Genomic DNA, 23,660 nt, shown 5'->3' with positions numbered 1-23,660 from the left:
ACAATTTTAAACTTCTTATTAACATAAAAAGACGTGCTGTGATATTAAACGGTAACCTTATGGCCTTCAGTACAAGCGTCAAAAAACCATTCTTATTACCGACGAACGCCTGAAGCTTCCCGGAAGTCGAGCACTGAAAACCGGAAGTTCGGAAAACAGCTTTTCAGAAAGTAACTTCAGGCCGCTAAGAGAGTCCTAGGAGGAAACTAAATGTCCGATAAAAGGGACTTCTTGAAACTTAAGTGTATACGATAGTCTATCGCCTATTAAGTAGTTAGACGAGGAAGCCTCTTAAAAGTTTTAGAAACTCGTCTTTTAAACTCAATTTGATAGAAAGAGAAACTCTTGCATCAAAATAATTTCATAAGACAACTTTTCAAGCGCGAAGTAAGGAAGATGAGTGCTCCATGCAGAACGGGCTCCAGCGGTGCATGATTGTTTGACCTGAATGAGCCAACTATCAATCCCGTTCTGCTGAAACTATTGATATAATAATAATATAGCAGAATTCAAATTAAAAAACAGTTTGTGCGGGACGTCTGTGCGAACTGAGGAAGTCTTCAAACTCGAGGAGAGAAAGGAAAAAAAGGGATTTATATGATGGAAATAAATATCTGCGAGCATATTAAAAGTAAGAAAACAAGGCAAGCTTACGGAATTACATACATCCCATTTTGCATCTAATTTAATAAGTCAGAAGACCTCATGCTGAGAGCTGTAATAACTGAATCTCCGTGCCTGTCTCAGTTATGATGAGATGGAAAGCATTCCCGGCTCTGCTGAAACTATAGATAATGTACGTGAGTTGTTTGCTACGGAGTCGGTATAAAAGAACGCAGCTATGGTATAGCAAGCAGTTTGCAGACGTTTTAAAACTACAAGAAGACTTCACTCCTATTGCAAGAGAAGAGGGCCTCGCTCATCGAAGGAAATATTTATCTCCAACCGTGTTAAATGTAAGGTAGACGGGCTTGTTCATTTTGGTTTGGGTTGCACAACACTCTCTTAAAAGTGAACTATTGAAAGTTTTGATACCGCTTGATTCAAATCTCCTACCTTCCTCTGTGCCGATCTCGAGAACAAGAAAAAACATCTCTCTTAATTGTATTGTCTTCTATATTTTTGATAGAAAATGATGTCAACCTCCCTTCAAGTGGTGTTAGTACTTGTTGTCTTTACTATCTTGCCGATTTCTATCTCGGGAAATCCCGTTTGGGAGAGGCAGAGAGGCAAAAAGAGGGTGAGTATGCATATTTAAAAAACCGCCGTAGCAAATTTTGAAGAGCTTACGTTTCGAGCGTTAGCTGGTCTGAGTCACAGCAAATTCGTATAGAATGCAACTATGCCCAAATACCATTTTGACAGCCGCAGTAGACGCAGATTTGCGTCCAGTTCACTTTAAAATCTTCGAGCTCATAGCTGACTGAGCTTTGATCATGATAGTCAGTCATCCGAAGCGAAATCAGGAAGTGACTTACTCATTAAAGAACCGAAGATTCCTGAACAACAATTCGCCACAATGATTATCGCAAAGCGAATTCTTAATCGTGACATTGTACGAGAGAACATCAATCAGCAATATTCTCGTGCACTCAAACAATTTCAATACTTTGTCTTAATCTTGCGCTTATGTTTGGGTGTAAATAACGAGTGAACATCATTTATAACATAACCAAAGTAAAGCGCGCGCTCTCATTGGTCATCAATCGGAGCGGGAGGTCGAGGGTTCGAGCCCCGGCCGGACCAACACTCAGGGTCTTAAAATAATTGAGAAGAATTTGCTGCCTTTCTATAACATCAAGAAATGGTTAGATATTCTAGTCTTCTCGGATAGGGACGAATAAATGGAGGTCCCGTCTCCTGCAGGGTTGGGGTAGGAGACGTTAATTTCCCACACACGAGATTACTGTGTGATGGATGTCCTCCCCTGGGGTGGGATGGGTGGGAGGGTGGACTAGCACGAATGGTTCCTATGTTCCTTTCTAGTCCTTCCCCACTGCAAAACTTAATGTAGTGAAAATGGACTAAATTAAATAAATTAAATTAAAATCATGAGTGAACATCATTTATCAGTCATTCTTTGAGTGGTTTCTTTAAGCGATCAAGTACAGCTTTAATAAAGTCCAGAATTGTTTTTCAGTTAAGGCCGGTTTGCTTTTAAGAGTTTTCGACGAGCCTAACCCACGTTCGTCGCAGACGAGAGTCCCCACCCAAAGATTCCTCTAACAATATTGAGAAAGACAACCAGTTGCCCTGAACTCAAAGGGCCATTCATGTTATAACTATCCAACGTTTTTATAATAATTTCATACTTAAAGGTCGTAGACTACAATGTTCACATAAGCGAGTCAGGAGTGAAGTACACTGAGAGAATTGAGGTGGATCAAAACAAGAACACGGAATTGTTCCAAGTTCCCGCCCATCCTGGTGTTGATCGTGGCGACATCCTGCATGATTTTAACAAAGTGAGTTTAAAGACTTTTAAGAGTAGACCAATTCTTGATCAACATTCATCAGTTCTGTTTAGCCACGGATATTTTTCTCTTTTTACACATAAAATGAACGTCACCCACGCAATTTGCCAAAGCAGATCACTTCTTTCTAACTAACTGTTATCAGCCCAAAGTCGCACTTTTTTTTTGTCCTGGTGAACCCATGTGATTGTGTTCAAGCTGTGTCAAGCGTTACACAACATAACCGCTATATTGAAACTCACATCCTACCCAGTCCCTCCGCCCCTCCCCTTCCCTTCCCTCCCCTTCCCTCCCCTCTTCGCTGTCAAAGTAATTAGCGTGCATTGGTAGTTAATAAGATCTACTTATGCTGAAAGGTTGCCGGTGCTCCATATTTATACAAATTATTTCCCTTCAAAAGTAGTTGAAGACAGATATGGAACGCAACCCTATGTTTAAAATTCTCCATCCTTTTTTCAATTCATTTCCATCCTTGCCTTTATCAGCTACATACCTTCACCAGTTGTCTATCTTTCCATGTTTTACGTTTCACTTTCTACCAAAAAAGTAATGCGACATAACTTCCTTACCAGTAAGAGTTAGGTATTTCTTATCGGTTATTTGGATTTATCTTTGTTTACTCGATTTATCGGTACAGAATTTGACGATACTGCGATCCCCAGAACAGAATACCTGCTACCTGTTCCCTCTCGCAACGGAGCAGACGACTCCTGAAAAGTTGTTGAGGGATCTTGATAAAGCAAGTGGGGTGAGAACAATTGATACTTTTGAAGAAATTATGTTGAGATTGTTCTATTTTTTGAACAACAGCGTTGCTACTTTGAGAAGTTTTTTTTAGATTATTATATACTTTAGCCTCTTTATAACTTGACACAAACTGTAAATGAATATCACATAAATTACTAAATCGAAACAATAAAATAATAAACACCTTGACTACATCAGGTGGTTGTGACAGAGAGCAAGCGGGTTGATAGCACTTGGATTCTTGACGGCCAGCTAACCGACCGGTCCACACTCAGCGAGGAGTTAGCGCATTTTTGTGCTAAATACTCCATATACCATGTAAAAAAGACCCAAGATTCCCTTAGTGCAACAAGAGTCCAAGCAGAAGGTAAGACACCGAAACTGTCAAAATCTAGAGAGGAAATCAAGAAAATTTTATACAATTTGTGTGGCACGAGCTTGATTTTATTCGGACAACTGTAATTCAGTTCCGTACGGGCGAGCCGGAAGTCACGCACGTACACACACACGCACGCCCGCAAGGACACATTGCTCTCTTGCGCGCGTGTTACTTGCATCCTCGCTGAGCGCCTGCAACATAGACTGAATCCCACATTTAATCAGCAACACCCGTCAATAATAGTTCAGAATGTTCAGTTCTTCCAGAAAGTCTACGTTGTTTTACTATTGTCTCTGACTTTGTAAAGTCAAATTGTAAAGTGCAGAAGCTCGATTTGATGTTCCTTTCTCTATGCTGTTGCAGGAAGCCATACGATCCGAAAGAGGCGGACTAAAAACATAAACAAACTGTGTCCCGGAGGTATGGATATTGAGACTGCGTCCTTCACCTGTTCTGATTGGCCGCGATTTAAGTGCCGAGTTCAAACGAGAACATGTTACAAGTATGTGATTTGCAGTGATGAAGATGAAGTGATCGACTTAAGACCTCAATCGCGAATAATGCAGTTTGAACCTCCCCGAGAAGTTAGTTGCCGTAAAGAGCACATCTATCGTGCAATCGTGTGTTGCGAATACAGTTGTAATAATAATAATAATTAATATCTTCTGCTATCTAACTGATAACATTTTTTACGCGGAATTAGTCCTAGAACATCTAAACGTTCAATGGTATTTACTTATTTATTACTAATACCCACCAAGACCAGCTAATGCCATATGCGGGTTGTGTAAATTGGCTTTTAATGTTCCATGAAATAAAAATAAAACAGTAACAAGTAAACAGTTCTTTTCTTTTACTAATACTACAATTATTAGAGTGATACGTATCTTGAACAGTTTGGATCAACAAGCGTTTCGTTTTTGTCATGTGAGCGATATTTGATTGAAATAAACTATATTATGTTTTTGAGAAGAATAGAGTAACTTTGTCTGAATGCAAATTACTTGAAGATGTCGACGACATTTTGTTTGGAACAAGTCATTATTTATGGCCTGGGAGGTGGTGGAAGATTATTTGAGGAGGGGGACTCACGTGATTTGTAGAAGGAACAGAGGGGGAATAGTCGTCGCCAACAGAGAAACAGGGTAGAAAGGTAGGGGGAGGACTATAGAACGGTTGACTGCAAATTAACTGCTTAAGAAGAATATTAGAAAGCCCTATGGGGGGGGGGGGGGCGGGGAAGGGGAGATCAGAAAACCATCTGTAACATCCATACCTCAGATAATCCCAGTGTTAAGGACATTAGCCAGAAGGCTCATTTTTTGATTGATAATTGATTAGTTCACTAATTTCAGAATGATCTTAGATAGCCACATAGTTACAATGCTTCTCTGTTTTTCTGTATTTCTATTGGCTTTGTAATCGGACCTTTCAGCGTCACCACGCGCATATAAAAGGCAATTTTAGCGTCCCTTTAATCAGTTCTTCGTAAGTTTTGAATAACCTTGGTAAACTTTCGCCCTTTCGTTTTCTCAACCTCTGGCACAAGCGGGACCGATATGTGAGTACCTTTGTAACTTTGTTTTTCCCTCTCCAGTCTTTTCAGTGTTGGGCGACAATATACAAACAAATATTGCAATGATCTGTATAGATTTAAGATTTAAAGGCCAAATTCGTGCCAATTTGCGAGTCAGTGAACGCCCATCATTTAGATAGAACAATGGGCTGTTTATCAGTCATCAAAACTCTTTTAATTTGTTTCCAGACTTTTGTTCTGTTTCACTTGTATTGTTAATCTCGTTATAGACTTTAGAGCCCAGTATTTAACATGCGATTCTTTGATCATGTATTCCGCGGCTTTTCGTTAGATTGATAGAACTTCGTTGTATTGTTGTTTCAGTTTACGATCGATCGATCGTTCGATAGATTGATTGACTGTCAGAATAATCGTTATTGTCGTCATTGATTGAGGTTCGTGGTCGATTGCCTTTCAAGAATAAAGATTCGTGCAAACAGTCAACTTTGGGTTGTCATTTTGATCAGTAAAATAGTCCCAAACACCTCGTTAACCGCGTTTTGGAGCGACACGCCCTTGAACTTGAGAATTTAGATTTTGGTCGCCGTAAACGCTACACCCAGTGCTACCAGGGATGGTCGTGAGAGGACCCGCTTGGACAGCCTTCCCAGGCAATTCGCACAAGAACCCTTCCATCCGAGTACTCGGGGCGGGCAAGTTCAAACACGCCCGCTTAAATTCTTAATGAATAATCCAAGCGCTTGTCCGTTAGAGAATGGGCTCGAGGCTGGGACACACCAAAACTTATCAACCTTCCATACAAATGGCTTTATGTGATGAAGAACACCTGGAAGACGAACTACACAATATCGAAGACGTTTTTTTAGCAAGTGGATACTCCAGAGAAACAGTGAGAAGATTTATGGAACAAAGACCTCAACAGGTAGACAAAAGAGAACAGGAAGAAAAGGAAAGCCGTGGAGTCGTGACCATACCATATTTAAAAGGGTTATCTGAGCAGTTCAGAAGAACTGCTAACCGTCACTCTTTTCGAGTTGCTTTCAAGCCTGGAAGAAAGGTAAAAGAGATTAAACACACATGCCATTTCCAAACAAGAAAGAAAGAATACATGGACAAAGTGAGACTAACAAATGAGGACCTTCATAAAGGAAACATTCTATCGGCCGAAAAACGGATGGGCAAAGAAGATGGAGGCCTAGCACAACACACCGTGGAGTGCCAAAGCGGTGTTGATTAGGGAAACGCAGAGATCGTAGCAACAGAGAGAGGATTAAAGCAAAGAAAAGTATTAGAAGGAATTGAGTCACTACGTCAGAAACATCGCGGAATGAGAGTCCTTAACAATTTTGATCACGTTGAAGCATGGAAACCAGTCCTAAACTCCTTCTTTGATCATGAAAAAAGACTGTAATGGGCAGGGAGTTATCGCAAAAATAGAAATACTTGACAAACCTCAGACTACATTTCCCGCGCAATTTGACATCGTTTAAAAGTCATATAATGATCACGAAACATCATGTGCGGTTACCAAGCTGAAAGACTAAAGGAAAGACCAGTAAAACTGGTCGAAACGTCGGTTTTAAAGATATTTTAACCTCGGAAAATCCCGGAAACGATTAAAAAAAAATTTTAGTTTTCCATACAAATACACCGAAAGAATTTACAGGCTCTACAAACAGTACCTTCTTTTGTTACTAGCACAGGGTGACTAATAGATTCCGGGTCGATACTCACTTTTTTATGTTGTGGAGGTTTTTTTTTTTTTGTTAGAATACCATGAGACAAGAAGTGCGACAAATTAGCGCCAAGTCTTGCAAACAATGCTCTGTTACACTTGGTACTCAAATGGAGTCTTTACGTCATTCATGACTCAATTGCGCACAGTAGTGTCTACAAGGTGCGATAACTCAACAAAGAAGGGATTACAGAATCACTGTCTTTTACATTCGTCACCAAATTTAATTAGACGGCACATGAATACAGTACTAATGACGTGGCTTAGAAACGCATTTACGCTTCTACTCCAAAATCCTTTGTCAAAAAGCAAAGAAGTCGTTTTAACCGGGTCCTTATAGCATAAAATACATACCTACGTCTCTGACAGGAAATAAAGCTCAATCGCCGATGAAACACTTTTCCATAAACACACTTAAACTTCTTTCTTTGCGAAGAATTGAGTGGTCAACAAGTTCTTCGGTTGATAATCTAGCGTTTTTGTCCGTTGAAGTACGCTATAGAGTCTCGGCGGATTAAAAATTAACTCGGTATTTAGCGTTAAACTACTGAAGTTTTAAGGTAGCTCTGTCCACTTTCAAGCCTTTCGTTTTAAAAGCCACAGTAACCCTCTACTGGACTGTATACCAAACATTTCAACCTTAATGAACGGTGACCACAAAAATGTAGTCATTACGCGATAAGCTTACATTCAAATGAAGCTATTTAACTTTCAATGCATTACCGATGATGAAACTTTTTTTTTCATTTTACTACACCAAAATCTACTTTATATCACAGTTATTAATTAACGTGGACATGTAACATCTCGTCCTTTAACGATGAAAGCTACAACGGTGGAACAGCACTTTCTACGTTTCCGAAAATTCAATTTCCTCTTAATTCCCTGGAGAAAAGCACACTTTCATATCAAAACAGCTTTAGTCTTCCTTCTTTAATTGAGGCATCTTTAGGTTTGCCAAGAAAAGTATTTTCAATTATTTTCTTAAGATATCATCAGATATCAGTTCTGGAAAATGTTTACATTAAGAACGCTCGAGATTCCCGAGAAAAGTCTCGAAAATTGTGCTGCAGTATTTGAAAATGCCTGGCAAAGCTTTGTCAAGAAAAGAAATGTTTTCGTTATTGAGAAGGAAACTCCTTTCGACAAGCAAATCTCGCCACTAATGTCAATGTCAGCTGATCACAGGGAACTAAAATGGTTGCTCTCGGATCAAAAAGGTATGGTGCAGTTGCAAACTGATAAGAAAACCCCTCCGAAAGAATTCTCTAAACAGGACAAAACAGTTCACAGACGGAAAATCTTTTTAAAGGGATTCTTTTTAATATGCGTATAACTCAACAACCTTATTGAATGAGCCCAAACTCTAAAATTACATATCGCTCAACTTTGTTGACTTGTGTATGTCTACAAGATTGCTCAATCGACGAAAACTGCCGCGTGGTTTGTTTTCGAGAGAATTCTTAATAAATTTAAGTCCGCGTCAAGTCGATAACTATACAGAATTAAAGGCACCGAAGAAATCTGCGGCATTTGGATGAGCAATAAATATTTCATATGTTACCCTTTTCCCTAACCTCACTCAGAATAATTGAATATATATTTTACACGTACTTGATTAAGCGAATTTTCGCAATATTTTGCATTTTATTGCCGACGACAGCCACATTTAGAACCCGATCTCTCCTTTAGAATGTTCTGAATCTTTTTTTTTTTTGCCAAAAAGGCTCTATGATCGGCGTTTGTGTCTAACTTATCAGCCAGTGAACAACGATAAAGAAAAGTTCAAAAGCTCCACCAAAACTGAGCAAAGGATTCTTACGTTTATATGAATGTAAACATTTTCAGTTCTTTGTTGTTATTTCTTTTCTGTTCTGCTGAAGTGTCCCGGCGATTTACAGAGTCTTTATATCAGCGCATATTCAAAGTTCTTCGCGTTAAACGTTCGGCGAAGCCCTTCAACCGTTTCCATTAAGTCAAGGAGTCAGATTAAAAGCAAAGGCTGCTTTCTATATACAAAAATTTGAACAATTCTCGCACTCTATCTCATTTGGCTGCTGCCATGCTTTTTCGTCTAATTTCCTCCGGTGAATGCTTCACCAGCATTTCGATCAAGTCGAAATCGTCTGTAAGATCGACAGGACACTGGCCGTCGTAATTACCAATATCAGGGTTAGCTCCGCTACGAAGGAGAAATTTCGTCACTGCTACATTACCGGCTGTGACGCTGTGGTGAAGCGGTGTACAACCATCTTCATCTCTCATATTAACATCTGCTCCCAAAGTCACAAGCATTCGAATGCATTTTAAGTTCCCGTCTTTAACAAGCTGATGAAAAGCCGGATTTGCTTGGCCTCCTTCAGTGTTCACCAGCATTTCTGTATCAACGCTTGGCCGTTTCAGAAACGAGCACATTTCTGAAGGGTCTCCATCTTTGACCATGTCATGGAAAACCAAATCGTGTGGAAATTTCACTCTACGATCCATTATCTCGTTAACTGGGCTGTAGCTTGACATTAAAACTCTGTCGTCTTTCACAGTTTCCTTGGGACAACAAGTTTTTCTCGAACTTTCGACCGCAAAGATGTTTCACCTCGTTTTTTGATCAATAGGCGCGCTCGCCTTTTAATGGTGTTGCGCTTATGACTCCTGTATCGGGGTGCAAAATGCTTTGTTGTTTGATATCTGAAGAGTTTACTTACGAACGGAAGACAGAGACTCTTTTTATTATATTTTTCCAAACAAAATAGCACTAACTGGAAGCTAATTGGTTCGTTTATGGTCTCTGTTTACTTTATTCTATCATACGTGATTGGCAAATTATTTCTTTACGTAATGTCAGAGACGGCCCGTGAATTCATAAACCAAAGTGACGTCAAGTGTCAGAAAACAGATTGCAATTTCTATATCTTTTGAAGAGGGGAACTGCAAAAGTGAGCTTAAAATAGTACCTGCTTTTTTGTGCACTTTACAAAACCTCTTCAGTGTTATTTTGATGTCAACAAAGTTTAACGAGGCAAGGAAATTGAGGAAAAATTTCAGTTTGTGAATGTGGCAGTTAGGTTTAATCTGACAGCTTGAAATTGTGTTCGAAATTAAGGTTTTGCATTTAACGCTGGCTAACTAAACAGAATGAGACAACATCTGAATCATACAGAAAAAATCCGCTTCCCTATAGATCTCGATTACGTACAAAGGATTTTCTCAGAAGGAAAAAAGGATTAACTTAATCTGAGACGCATTTAAACAATAACAACATTGCGTTCAAAATTAAAACGCTCATAAAAGGCTTAACCTCTTCTGAGTAGCGGGGTCGTAAATGTTTCCTTTCTTTGTGGATCGGAGTAAACTATACCTGGCGGCTGAAAGGTTGGCTTTGTTGCGGTCTGACAGCTTTGGGAAGTGGAAAACATGCAATTAATTTAAGCGACCTCAAGAATGCTTCAAGCAATTTTATCTGCTATTTGAATTCGGTGGTTTGCCTCACAAAAAATCTCTTAAATGGAAACCAAGCTAAAAAATACCTGGGGAGATGTACCGTGTTTCTAGTTATTTTGCAGTTGAAAACAATTAAACCTGTTCTAGGAGTAGAGGAAGGAAAGGACTTGTCAACACTTGGGCGGTCATATTCATCAGAAAAAAAAAAAAAAAAAGATTTCTGAAAAATAATACGAAAACAAAGGCTTCCTGACCAACAATCAAGTATCAAATTATTCCTACAATAGCCAAATTTTAATAATGAAAACCCTCTCATTGCGATACAGGGAGCCATTATTATTGTGGCTACTCGCTCAGAGAATATTCTGAAAACCAAACATGATTTGAAAACCTTTTTCTTCAAAAAAGGTAACTGTACGACTGAAATTGTACATGCGAAATAATAAACCTTTTTCATGAATATGTAATGTATGTGCCTTAATGGTTTATTTGCACGTGTGCTGTAACACGCTTCTACAAAATGCATTTCCAGGACAAGTTACACGTGCTCACAAGGAAATGGAGCTCTCAGACAGAAAACAAGGAAACCCTGTGATGACGGCCAGTTGACATGATTTGGAGGAAAAGAAAGGCTCACAGAACAAGTTTACAATCATGCACAACGCCTGCAGATAGGTCGCGCAAATTTTGTGGCAACTTGGTCACCAGGGCCTTCTCGATTTTAAAAAATTGGCTGCTGACTTAGGGGAGATGCCATTTTGAAAGCCGAGAAGGCCCTGGGCACTACGCAACCATAATCATCAGTGTACTTTATGAAAAATTAATTAATAGCATGAAATACAAAGAATCGAGGTTCTTTTTTTTTTTTTTCTGAATTTATTTTCATAGTCAGACAGACTGTTTTCAAACAGAAATTCTTTCAAAGAAATTTGCACTTCCCGAAAATCTTAAATTCCCAAAAGAATAAATAGTGGATATCCCGGCTAATCAGAGAGCATGTCTTCTTCGGCTAAACTGGAAGATTTTTTCGGTTCCCATTTTCGCCAGATGGTCGTACATAAGTGATATGAAATTTGCGTTGATTGTTTTCAGTTCGCAGTGTTAGTAACCAGGTATGCCTTCAAATTCTCGTAGTAGTGGTCTCAAATTGATAATTTTGAGGAAAATGATAACTTCAAAAGCTGTTTTCCCTTCTGTTTTATTAAAAAACAAACAAAAAAAAAAGTGGCGAAGAATTTAGACGAAACATAGTCCTTTAGAGTCAAACGGATTTGCTGGTCATGTAACGATCACAGAATGTCCTCTGGTGCAGAAAACCAGTTCACGGTATGGATAGATTATAAACATGGTAAGTTCTCCATATGACCGACGATTGCACAAACCATATAAATGATTGAAATGAGGGAGCTTGTCTTTGCTTAACTAACTGGAGTAGATATGCCATGTCACGAAGTCAACCAGATAGATGGAAGGCGTCTGCAGTTATAAGTTACAGGGTGGAACTCTCGTGCCAGTTACATGAAACCAAACATAGACATTAAGGAGTTCGCATAAGCCATGGGTTTCACGTCAGGGTGAGGCTGAATAGGGAAAACAAGAAGAGAAGTTAAAGTACCCTTAGGGCATGTTACCCAAATAACTAGGGCATACCCACATTTACCTCTCCCTTCCAACCCCGCCGTCTGGGCGAAGATCGGTGAAGATCTTAAACTTACCACAGCATCATATGTTGTGTAGTTGGGTTTCGTGTCTGTTCCCATTGTGATAAACGCTCCTTTGTTTCCCATTTCATCACTGTTAAAGTAAACTCACGTTAGAGGATAAAAAAAAAAGTACAGAATAAAAAACTTGCAAAGGAAGCAACACACTGCAGTAAATGGTAACACACTAAACATCATTCCTAAATATTTTTTTACCGTTAAAATTCTTTACTAACAATTTTTGGTTACAAAACGTTACCAAAAACTCTGCAGTGCCTTGCGCGTCCTTGCTGCAGGTATCCTCGCGAGCAAGATAAGTTCCCATATCATAAAAATCGACATAACTGCACTGTACGCAGACTTGACAACCACAAGTATTTTAAGAAGGGAAGTAACCTTTTCACTCCCAGATCTCATTAGCAATTCTCCTTACTTTTTGCCATACAACTATTATGATGTTAGTTTGGAGAATTTAGATTTGGATCAACTAATAATCTCCTAATTGATATATTTCTTTCTTCTTATCACTTGTTTGCATGACATCGTATTAATGTTGTAAGGAGAAATTCTGCCTTAGTCACTCCTGGTAGTTAAAGGTTTACAAGCGTGAAAGAAACGTATCTGCGGCTTTGTCACAACTGACCAATAATTTGGAGCGGAAAAGACAGTGATGCATTTTCCATCGTGTGCTATTTCGTAGCCCTCCGGTTTGACTTCATGACTTCTGATGATGTATTCTGTATCACGACAAAATAAACAAACCATGAGAAACAAAATTAGAACTGACCACTACAGCAAATTAATGCAATAAGAAATCAAAGTAGAAACAAGGAAAATATCCCGAGTTCGGGAAAACGCACGAGACCAAGTAGGGCTTTGTTTAAATTTTGCATCTTATTCAAGGCTGTGCTCTAAGAAAAATTGAAGGGAGCCCAGTGCTCTGAAACTCTGAAATCCAGGGTGCCCAGCATAAGCTTTTATGAAAATAATAAGATTCATGAGTCGCCCAAGAGCAAAAGTAAGGCGCCCGGAGCCACCGGGCACTGCTAGACCACAGCCCTGTTATTAAATGCGTGGGTCCTCAGCTCGCGTGGGTCCTCAGCTCGCGTGGGTCCTCAGCTCGCTTTACACAAATAGGCCTCAGAAACAGTTCAAAAGTACATGAAAGCATCTACCTTACACGTAATAAATTTCCCGTCCATAGAGAACTTCCACACCAAATAAGTGTGAAAACCGGAGACGGTTGCTCAGATTTGAGTGTTATGAGCACTTCAGTACACCCGGATATGCCTCTAGTTATAAAAATAGTCACTCTTGGGGAAAAGCTGCACACTTGGGGAGTCTGGTAACCATTATCAGAAGCGCATTTGCTTTGATTCTGAGAACATTACAAAGAAAAGCAAAAACACTCACCAAGATTGTTATTTTTGCAGAATTGTTCAGTTACATCCGGGCCAAACTGTACACCAACTCCACGCTTACTTGGTGATCGACCAGGCTGTGGGGAATGACAAGTGTTATATGAAGGTTAAGCTATGCTGGGCGAGACGAAAACTTAGGGCAAATGTTATCATCACTTCTCTAAAAACATAATCCATACTTGTGGCTGTGGATCCGACCATAACAACTCACACATCAGACCTGCAGAATAAAACGGATTCTCAGTTAGATATGTGGTGTTAGACTGAGTGACTGATTGACGGACTTATTGACTGGCTGACTGATTGATTAATTGACTGGCTGACTGACTGATCAACTGACTAACTGGCTGACTGACTGACTATTTGAATGATGAAAAACTCCAAACTAAGTCCAAGCTATGTGATATTTACCCTCATCGCCAGGTTGTCTATTTCTGTCGATAGTTTTCAGTTCATCGAGCTTAACATCATCTCTTTTAAACAATCCACCATGCATGACCTAGGGGAAGAAAACACTGAGTGGAAAATGAAATTTTTCAGAATTTACCTACTCAGACACTCCAGAAGAGTTGCAAATTGCCGTTGAGGCTCTCAAGCACATGCACGAGTCCAAGTTTTTGACAAATAGGAAATGAAACTATGTGAAATACCCGATATTTTTGTTTTTCAGATGCCTTTAGCATGACAAATCTTTGCATGCACATGGTATTTTGAAGCATAATAAATGAGAAAACCATGAAAAGACAGAGTCTCGATTTTACCTCTATATGTGCCTGGGCACATGTAGACGTGCTTTAAGTTTCAATCGATAACCTCAAAATTAGCCTGCAAGCAAGCTGTCATTATTATCGCTTTGGCATAAGAGTTTTTTCGACCACAGGACAGTATATGGCCTGGTGCAAAGCAAGCTGGAGAGAGTTTGAAGGAGAGTCTGGTACTAATAATTATTAGTGCCAGACCTCTCCTAGCAAACCTCGCCCTGACTCCTCTCAAATCTTCCAGTGGGTGTAAAAATGCGTGGCATGCAACGCTTATAATGCGAGCCTGCTCTCAAGCTACCTCAAAATCAAACTGCCTTACCAGCACTTTCTGGTTTATAAGATGACAAAGAGGTAACCAATTGTACACCTCTGTGAAGAGGTCAGACATATCTGCAGTATATGTAACACATTGTAAAGTTCAATACACATTTTCAAAGGAAAAATTTGACCCAAAACTCACTGGAAAATTGATATATCTGAAAGTAGAGAAAAAAAATTAGTTCAAAAGGATATTTTGACTTCACTTCCCCTTCAAATCCATACATCTGATTCATGTAAACACTCTCGTGGTTACCTGTGAAAAACATGAATACTTACAAATGAAATCTTGTCAAATTTATCAGTTGTTCAATGTCGCTAAACCCTTTTTCCACCCTATGTCAGTCAGCAAATTCTCCATACTGTTCTCTATATATTTGCTATGGCGCTTACTGGGAGAATTTGTTTAACAATCAAGAGCTTCTTGAGTTAGCAATCATTTCCTTTTTTCTCCTGACTTTAGTGTTTGATTCAGGGGTGATACTGTGTGGAGAAATCAGATGCTTATCATTCTAAAGGGTTAAAGGGTTAATTAATAATAAATAGATAAATAAATAATTTAGCAATGGACATTCCACTGGGTGGCTATTCTTGTCCACTGCTTCCAGATCGAATTGGAATTTGGAATGTTGGTTTTTGTGGAGGGAAGAAAAACCAGAGGACCCGGAGAAAAACCCTCAGGGCAAGGATGAGAACCGACAACAAACTCAACCCACATGTGACACCAGGTCTGGGAATCAATTCTGGGCCACAGTGGTGGGAGGTGAGTGCTCTCACCACTGCGCCATCCGCTTCCTAAAGAGAAAACAATGATTCAAAGAAAAAACAAAATACCAACTTAAAGTTTGCCCTGTAGATTCCTAGCTCAGTTGGTAATGTTAGAAGAAAACCCCCCCTTTTTTTATTATTCCTTTGAATGACTCACCTCGTGACATAAAAAAGTGATCAGGATACAAAAGTTTAAAACTGAAAAGTGTAAAAATGACTTCGCATGAGAATGATCCCCTATCAACAAAATCTCCGTTAAATAGCTGTGGTTTTGTGAAGGAAAAATGCATTTTTAAACCCCCCCCCCCCCCCCGATACAATCTTAACCTGTCACACCTTTCAGAGACTGCAGTTCAGGTGTCTTCTTGCCCCACCCCTCCCTACTCCTTCCTTTTGACTGTTGCTCACCCCCTTGATACAAATTTCTTCCTCTCCCCAGCTTTCCACTATTTTAAAAATCAAAGACGGCACCTATGATTTTTTTACCAAGAAAATATATCTATATGTGAAAATCCTCTCATCTTCATTAAATAAAATACATGATATCAAATGTTGTAATTTTTCATTTGATTTTTTTGTGCCAAAGAAATTCATGAATATTAATAAAAAAAGATACATAGGGGTTTTCAGGGGAGGGGTGTCCATTCAGATTGAAGACGTTTAAAAGATCATAGTACTGGCCATGTATATCACCACATACGGTGAATCTTCCATTCTGTGAAGGAAACAGAAAAATCATAAAATCAATCAAAACTGAAAACACATTAAAAAGAAATCACCAGAACAAGCAAAGCCAAGGTCATTTACTCCTTGATGTGGCTGCAGATGGGTAAGGGTGCATGGGTAAATGATAAAGACATGTTCTCAGGTTGAAAGCAGACTAAAAGTGATGTTATGGAAAAAGAAACCAGTGCACCTGATCTACGCAGAGTTAACACATAACAAAAGGATGCTTCGTATTACACTGCCATTGGACAATATCCAATACCTCACATCAAGCAACTTGTCCAAGCAAAAATAGTTGTTTTTGCTTCTTGTCTTAAGAGTTTTTAAAATCAAATTTAGAGACTTACCTCTGGAATAGAAATTTCAACCATTGACGGCTGTTTCTCAAATATCTTTTTAACGTCTACTAAAATCTGAAAAGAGCAAATGGAAATTCTAGCTACACACAGCGTGGGAAACCATTAACCCTACGAGTCCAAAAAAAAAAAATTAAAAAAATTAAAAATTCCCTTTTTCTCCCCTCTTGCTGCTACACATTTTCTTGTAAATTAGCTGTTGAAATTTGATGTTACATTGAAATAACAACTTCTGATGAGTTTGAGTATTCTCATTAACCTTTTGCCGGATGATTCATGAATATTAGAGGGATATTGATTCTCCCTCTAACTGCTACAAGTTTCCTAGTAAAATAGCTTGGAGAATTTGATGCCAGATCACGACATTAACTTCTGGAGAGAAAAGGTAATGTCTGTACTCAAGCCTGTTGGCACAACCAGATGAAGCCCATCCATGTTTTATGAAGGATGAAGCAACTAGGAGTATCACTACTATCCCCAGGGTGGGATGCCAGTTTCCCCCCCCCCCCTCCAGAATTTCATCAAGCCTCCCGGTTAGCTCAATTGGTTAGAGTGCCAGATTGTTGCACGGGAGGTCGAGGGTTCGGGCCCTGGCTGGACCAATACTCGTGGTCTTATAATAACTGAGGAGAATTTACTACCTTTCTATAATACCAAGAAATGGATAGATATTCTAGTCTTCTCGGATAAGGACGAATAAACCGTAGGCCCCATCTCCTGCAGGGTTAGGGGTAGAAGACGTCAATTTCCCATGCACAAGATTACTGTGTGGTGGATGTCCTCCCCTGGGGTGGGATGGGTGGGAAGGTGAGATTGTTACATGGACTGAAGAGGCTGCCAGAGGCGCCTGATAATGCTGACGTTTGATCTCAACCTTATCATTGTACCTAGACACGTTTGGTTGTTTAGAGTGCTTAAGACTTTCTTTCTCTTTCTTCCCTGACAATTCACCAGTACCCATTCCTACTCCTGGGTGGAGAGAGAGAAAGAGGCACTGTGAGATGAAAATGTCTTACCCAACCACACAACACATAGATCCAGCCAGGTCTGGAACCCAGACCTCTGGACCTGGGCTGGGTTGTTTGAAGTTGGGTTAAGGTAACCCAGATTTAGTGTGAAATCAGATTTAAGATCTGAAAGCTTTAAAAGAAAATTCAGTACAACTATTACTGTCCACAAATTAATGACCGGATGTCCTTCGCAGAATAGAGAAGATTATCCTTCAAAAAAAGCCTTTTGAACTAAGGAATAAAGAATCCCAGATGGCAATTTAACCCTGGGTTAGTGTTAATCAGCCTTTGAACAACTGGGCTCTGGAGTCCAGTGCACTGTCGGAATGCCAGTTCCCCCACACCACCCCCCCCCCCCCAGAATTTCATCAAGCTGCACTGTGGGAGGAGTTGTACATTAATCACTTCTGGAAGTTGAAGGGTTAACAGGGAACTGCGTTAGAATGAGCATAGAGAGAAATGCCACCTTTCAGTTCGACAAACAAGTGCAAAAAGGTACCTTGTATGCATATTTCTTGTGGATTTTCTTCTGATCCTTAAATCTTTCAATTAGTTCCTCTACAAATTCCTTAGTGATTCCTTCAGGACTCAATCTTGGACCCTCATAATCATCTTCGACGACTAAAGATACCAAAAATAATTTTGAAAAATATGTCCATAAAGTTGGTTTATGTTTAAAAATGAGCTTTTTACAAGGAGAAGTCTGTTGGGTAAGTTCCAAAAAAAATTTGGTGGATAACACACTACAGCTGTACATGGAACTCTGGAGCTCTGAGCAGCATACTTGCAACAATGTTTTTTCCCACTGATTCTTTTCAGACTCCTGCAACAAACTTTGCCAAAAAGGAGGGACAGCTCGTAGTCTACAACTAGTAAGTAGACAATTACAGGGAAGAAGCTGACATCTGTAAGCTCCGTATCTGTCTGTATGGCTGTTCTTGGGCAGAATACAGTCATCAGAGAGCTATATTCATTTAGGGAGTTAAGTGATGAACACATCAACAGCCGTTTTGTGTCATGTATCAAACTCCCAGATGCAGTAAGGGCATTTAGAGAGGCAGTGAGTTCAAGTGTTAAGGGCATAGGACCTATAATCTGGTACTTCGTGGTTCAAGCTCTTAGCCCTCCTACTCACTAAATTTGTTCTTCATCACCCCAAATTAAACTTCTTGGCTACACTTTGTATGTGGGATTGCATATGTACATACATACATACATACATACATACATACATACATACATACATACATACATACATACATACATACATACATACATAATCTGAAGACCTGAGGTTTGATTCCTCATAGGGACTCAGAATTTTCTTTTTGTCCCACTCTCGTGACAAGACAAAAAAAAATTAAACTTCTTGGCTGCACTTTGTATATAGCCAACTGATCTGCCTCTTGTCAGTTGAGATTTTATTTTTTAAACAAAATGCTTAATCGTTCAATTGTTTTTTTTTTTTTATTTATTCCTTTGTATTGGCCCTGAAAAGCCAAAATGAGGGAGTAGTCAATTATGTATACACATATGTGTACATAGTTAGTAAGTAGGCTTCCTTTGAATGATGTCGACCATGGATACTGCACCCTAGGAGCTTGTGGTGTTGCAACTAGAACAGTGTCATCGGTGGTTGGTAAGGCCAAGGTGGGATTGCATATGTACATACATACCTACATAATCTGAAGGCCTGAGGTTTGATTCCTCATAGGGACTCAGAATTTTCTCTTTGTCCCACTCTCATAACAAGACAAAAAAAAAATTTTTCTCTCTTTCTTTACTGAGTTCCAAACTTACCATCTCTGTTGTTCTATAATGAAAAGTTGTCAGAAAATTATGGCTGCCGTGGTAGAATTTATCTATACTTGTCTGGATTAGGTCAAAGTTAATCTACCCTTTGATTTCTTGTTACTTGAATCAGAACAAAAAAGTGTAGAAAATATATTTCACTTACCCATTGAGTCTAAATCTAAAGAATCAGCCACAGATTTGCTGTCATCTGCTGCAATAGCTTTCTCAAAGGCTTGTCTTTGTACAATCTTCTTGCATTCTGTGAACTTCAGATTGGCATCTTTGTCTTTTGGTCTAAATTTCTTCACCTTTACAGAAGCAAATGTAAACATGCCATTTATCAGCTGAGAGATCTAAATTAGAACAACACAATTGCACCGAACTGGTCCACACAACTGATATATCTCCCTCCAGTTTAAGTAACATGACACCAATTGTCATATCTAGATAATATGCCAAGTTTTCACTGATTGTCAAAAGTAATCTAAAATTGTATTGACTTTATTCCCTTGCTCTCTGTCAAAACCTTTTCAAATAATAACCAGCAGATCAACTGAACTCAATTGCGCCTTGGTTGACCCTTTAATTCCCAAGATCTGATTGCTAATTCTCCCTTCTGGCTGCTACTGACACATTTCCTTGTAAAGAAGTTACAAGAATTTAATTCAGTTAATCAAAGTAACAACTTCTACCCGATAAGTTTGAGTATTCTCGTTACCTGTTTGCTAGATAATCTATGGCTATTATAAGGAGAAGTTACATGTCAATCACTCATAAGAGTTAGAGGGCTAATCAGGTTTTCCCACAATCTAGTATTTCTCTATTAATCTTTTAGCTCCCAAATTCCAACTAGCAATTCTCCCAACTTACAGTCATACATGTCCTTGTAAATTAGATAGGAGAATTTGTACTACATCAGGGTAACAACTCTTACTGATGAGCATGTTGGTTCTCATAACCTGTCTGCAAGATAACATATTGGAATCACAAGGAGAGGTAACATGTATATCAGTTCTGGGTGCCAAAGGGTTACTTAAGATATCTACCTACTATTTCATAGTCCTTGAGGCTTAGTTTGAACTTTCCAAGAGCCATATAAGCAGATGCTCTTCTATAATATGCCTGAAATTCAGAAGAAGAAAAAAAAAGCAATTGTACATTAACCAGATTACCATTTGCGATTACATTTTAATTTAAAAGAAAATGAAATGAGGCAAATATTAAGAGAACTTGGTCGTCAAATAAAAAGTAACATTGAACTCATTTATCCTGATCTCCCTATCTAAACAACCAAGAGCTGTGCTCCATTCAAGTGTCCTTGGTGACAAAAATCATTCCAAAACAAATGAAGACATAAACAATAATACTGTTTAACTTTCAAGAGACTCCTAGAGGAGCCGTTATCTTTTCTTAAGATGACAGAAGTTTTCTGAAGAGTTCTGACACAACCTCCTCTATGATGCTTTTGTATCTAGAATTAGAGGTTTTGAGGGAAGCAAGATCTCATTTATAATTCTTGGAAATGCTTTGAGCTTATGTCCCTTTACATAATTTTGAAAAGGTGTCAGCCAAGGATATCTTTGCATATGTCATTGATTTTTCATTAAGAATGAGACTTGGCCATGGTTGGCAGTTGTGATCTGGCGTAAGATCAACAAATTTGATCTACAGGTAATCAGGGATCATACCCAAAGCATAACAGCTTGCTGGTAAACTCTTATTGTGATACAGTGGAACCCTGATATAACGATATGCCAAGGGAGCAGTGGAATTAGATCGTTATATCAAGTTATCCTTATATCGAGATGGGGTTCTGTCCCACACATTTTACTGTAACTTTTGCTGGGACATAGCATATTTATCGTTGTACCAGGATTATTGTTAAATCAAGGATCGTTGTATTGGGGTTCCACTGTCTTGTTGTTAAAGAAGTAACACGATACCTTTAGGTATTTATCATATTTATCGTTGTACTGGGATTATTGTTATATCAAGGATCGTTGTACTGGGGTTCCACTGTATTGTTGTTAAAGAAGTAACATGATACCTTTAGGTACTTTTTGTCCAGCTCAAGTGCTTTATTGGCATCATCAAGTGCACAGCCATAGTACTCTGTCTTAATGTAGCAGAAACTTCTGTTTCCATAGTAAGCTGGTACATTAGGATTCAACTCTATAGCTTTGGAATAGAGATCAAGAGCTTCATCATACTTCCCCTCTGAAATGAGGTAGAGAAAAATGAAAATAGTGGTGAAAATATACACAGCACATTAGCCTTCATTTCAGGAAAAAAACATGTATAGATATTAATTTTGTCTCTGGAAAATATCTGTTTTAAGAAGCATACTGTTTACCATGGGCAGAGAAAATAGATAAGCCCCTGGCTAAATAACAGTCACTGGATGCATTTAATGTTGACAGCATGTATAATTAACATTAATTGACAGCTTTCCATAAAAAATGGATTTTGACTTTTCTGAGCCACTTTACAAAGAACTAGTATGGCTCTTTCCCTGTAACAACAAAAAGTTCTTCTAAACTTACTCAACTTTTAAAGGAACACTTTTATTACAAGGACCCAAGGCTTGAAAATTAGAGAAATCAACTGAGGAATATACATATGTTATCAGACAATTTGTTGTGTAGTGAGTATTTTTACAAGTTATGCCATATTTTGATGAGCCTGTAGGGTGAGTCAAAATACAAACAATGAGTACAAATACTCAGCGATACCACACAACAAAACGTCAAATAAGAGATTTATTATCCAACACGTCAAATTTTTATTTCAGTGCGGGTGAATTTTACAGATAATATTATTTCTGGAGTACAAATATCAAGTGACATTAAATTTTGTACTCCTCTCGCCCATTATTTGTACGCTATGAAGCACAGTCGGATAATAACATCAGATAATTGCAAGTTTTATGAAAGGCAGTTCCAGTCAAGTTATACATTTAACCATTTACATGTAACTCCCATAAGTGACTAAAACAGAATTTCTCCTAACAGGTAACAAAGGATAAGAATAAAGAAAAACATCAATTGGGGGATTATTAGTTGATACAATATCAAATTCTCCAAACTACCATCATAACAAATGTATGCTGGACAGCAAAGAGAATTAATAATGAGAATCTGGTAATGGAAGGGTTTAATCAACTGGTCAGTTAGCAATTAAATTAGTTAATTTCATTATAAGTTACAGTTTTTACCCTCATTACTACAGATTACCTTATTAGTTAGTTTCTTTTACTTATATTTCAGAGATTTTTATGTTCTATACATTTTATTGGTGTGATTTATAACACTACTGTACAGCACTATTGAATAGTGATAGAAATAGAGCTATATAAATACCGTATTATTATTATTATTATTTTGAGATAACATAAGATATTAAAAATCTCCCAATCAAATTCTCTGATAACAAGCTAAGGGTTGGGGTTGGTTTGTCCTTGCAACACTGCACTTATAAGATATAATTTTTCACACCTAAATTTATGTGAATCTTGACAACCTAGTTGATAATCATTGAGTTTACATATCATGCATTCAAAGATTGCTGAATCAATAAGCATATCTGTTTTATCTTAACGATAATTCAAGTTCAGTCTCACTCGAAGTCAAAAATTAACGTTTTGAGGTTTCCTTCAATTTCATTCTTAATTTGCTTTTGAAAACATTCTAAAAAGTTGTTTGGAATCCTTTTGCAAAAATTGAAACAGAGAATCCAAGTGCGCGTTCCAATTTAAAAACTATTTTAACGAAAATAATTTCCTAAAGAATTCAAGTTTTTCTATGTTTCATCGATCAAACAGAGTGGTGAAATTCAGTTATCGATGATCGGTCAGATAAACGAATACGACGACACTAGTTCAATAAAACTGCGATGAATAATCTGAATGTTTCTTAAATTTGATGTTAACATTTTGATCTTTGGGAACAAAATAATGGGCATGATGCATGATTAAGATGAAACAGATAAAAAAAAAATACATACATATATTTCCTTAACTTTTCCAAATGAAAATGCCGGCCGGTTGCATAAAAATATTTCGATATCATGCATGCTTTCCCAATAAGTGTAAGTGACTCCCGTTTTCTGTCAATCGCTCAATTCTTTGGAAAAAAATGCCCTCCTTTCTGATCAAAACCTACCCTTGAAATATTTATTTGCCTCTAATTTGTAGTCTTCAGCTTTTACCTCCTCCTCCGTCAACTCTCCATTTTCCTTCTCGTCCGCCATTTTTGCTTTGGGGGTCAGTTCCAGGCTCTCTCCTACAATCAACAGGGTGGAAGGAGTGCAATATTGAGGTAAAAACTAGCCCCGTAAGGTTTGGAGTCGAGGGGATGAAATTAATTTGAAAGACTGTTTCAAGGTCAAGTGCTGGAAAATAAGAAATTAGAAGCAAAATATTTTTATACAGGGTGTATTAAATAAGGAAAGAAATGATTGTTAGAAAGGGCGTGGAAATAGTAGCCCAAAGTGGGACA

The 23,660-nt window shown here is 38.4% G+C and overlaps 3 protein-coding genes and 1 non-coding gene across 4 annotated transcripts; 1 reads left to right on the top strand and 3 right to left on the bottom strand.

Moving 5' to 3' along the window:
- The first annotated feature begins 158 nt into the window (after positions 1-158).
- Positions 159-4,575, top strand: LOC111344359 (uncharacterized). The gene is made up of 6 exons (XM_022951588.2): positions 159-956; positions 1,130-1,240; positions 2,319-2,465; positions 3,112-3,222; positions 3,420-3,588; positions 3,964-4,575. Exons 1-6 carry the CDS (start codon positions 795-797, stop codon positions 4,257-4,259), a joined length of 996 nt encoding a protein of 331 aa, XP_022807323.1. The 5' UTR covers positions 159-794; the 3' UTR covers positions 4,260-4,575.
- A 3,598-nt stretch (positions 4,576-8,173) lies between these two features.
- On the bottom strand, positions 8,174-9,389 carry LOC111344357 (protein phosphatase 1 regulatory subunit 27). The gene has a single exon (XM_022951584.2). The coding sequence runs from the start codon at positions 9,387-9,389 to the stop codon at positions 8,919-8,921; it is 471 nt and encodes a 156-aa protein (XP_022807319.1). The 3' UTR covers positions 8,174-8,918.
- Positions 8,174-23,475, bottom strand: LOC111344356 (serine/threonine-protein phosphatase 5). The gene is made up of 16 exons (XM_022951583.2): positions 23,325-23,475; positions 21,212-21,381; positions 20,215-20,286; positions 19,328-19,472; positions 17,870-17,991; positions 16,352-16,417; positions 15,895-15,993; positions 15,436-15,541; positions 14,706-14,766; positions 14,512-14,593; positions 13,843-13,930; positions 13,611-13,651; positions 13,424-13,508; positions 12,654-12,747; positions 12,026-12,104; positions 8,174-11,890 (listed from the first exon to the last, which is right to left on the bottom strand). The coding sequence occupies exons 1-16, from the start codon at positions 23,410-23,412 to the stop codon at positions 11,825-11,827; spliced, it is 1,464 nt and encodes a 487-aa protein (XP_022807318.1). The 5' UTR covers positions 23,413-23,475; the 3' UTR covers positions 8,174-11,824.
- Positions 18,274-18,403, bottom strand: LOC148717138 (small Cajal body-specific RNA 8). The gene has a single exon (XR_015995716.1).
- Positions 23,476-23,660: the final 185 nt, after the last annotated feature.

The sequence above is a fragment of the Stylophora pistillata genome, chromosome 14 (genome assembly GCF_964205215.1).
Source record: "Stylophora pistillata chromosome 14, jaStyPist1.2, whole genome shotgun sequence".
Taxonomy (NCBI): domain Eukaryota; kingdom Metazoa; phylum Cnidaria; class Anthozoa; order Scleractinia; family Pocilloporidae; genus Stylophora; species Stylophora pistillata.
Note: the sequence above shows the minus strand (reverse complement) of the source record. Positions and strands in the feature narration are given on the sequence as shown.

Excerpts from the sequence above, each read along its gene's own strand:
- LOC111344359 (XM_022951588.2), top strand. The coding sequence starts at position 795 with ATGTACGTGAGTTGTTTGCTACGGAGTCGGTATAAAAGAACGCAGCTA. Across the intron at positions 1,241-2,318 it reads GGCAGAGAGGCAAAAAGAGG|GTCGTAGACTACAATGTTCA; the intron begins GTGAGTATGCAT and ends TCATACTTAAAG. Across the intron at positions 3,589-3,963 it reads AACAAGAGTCCAAGCAGAAG|GAAGCCATACGATCCGAAAG; the intron begins GTAAGACACCGA and ends ATGCTGTTGCAG.
- LOC111344357 (XM_022951584.2), bottom strand. The coding sequence starts at position 9,389 with ATGTCAAGCTACAGCCCAGTTAACGAGATAATGGATCGTAGAGTGAAA.
- LOC111344356 (XM_022951583.2), bottom strand. The coding sequence starts at position 23,412 with ATGGCGGACGAGAAGGAAAATGGAGAGTTGACGGAGGAGGAGGTAAAA. Across the intron at positions 15,542-15,894 it reads CCTCCCCTGAAAACCCCTAT|CTATTTAACGGAGATTTTGT; the intron begins GTATCTTTTTTT and ends ACAAAACCACAG. Across the intron at positions 13,931-14,511 it reads TTATAAACCAGAAAGTGCTG|GTCATGCATGGTGGATTGTT; the intron begins GTAAGGCAGTTT and ends TTCTTCCCCTAG.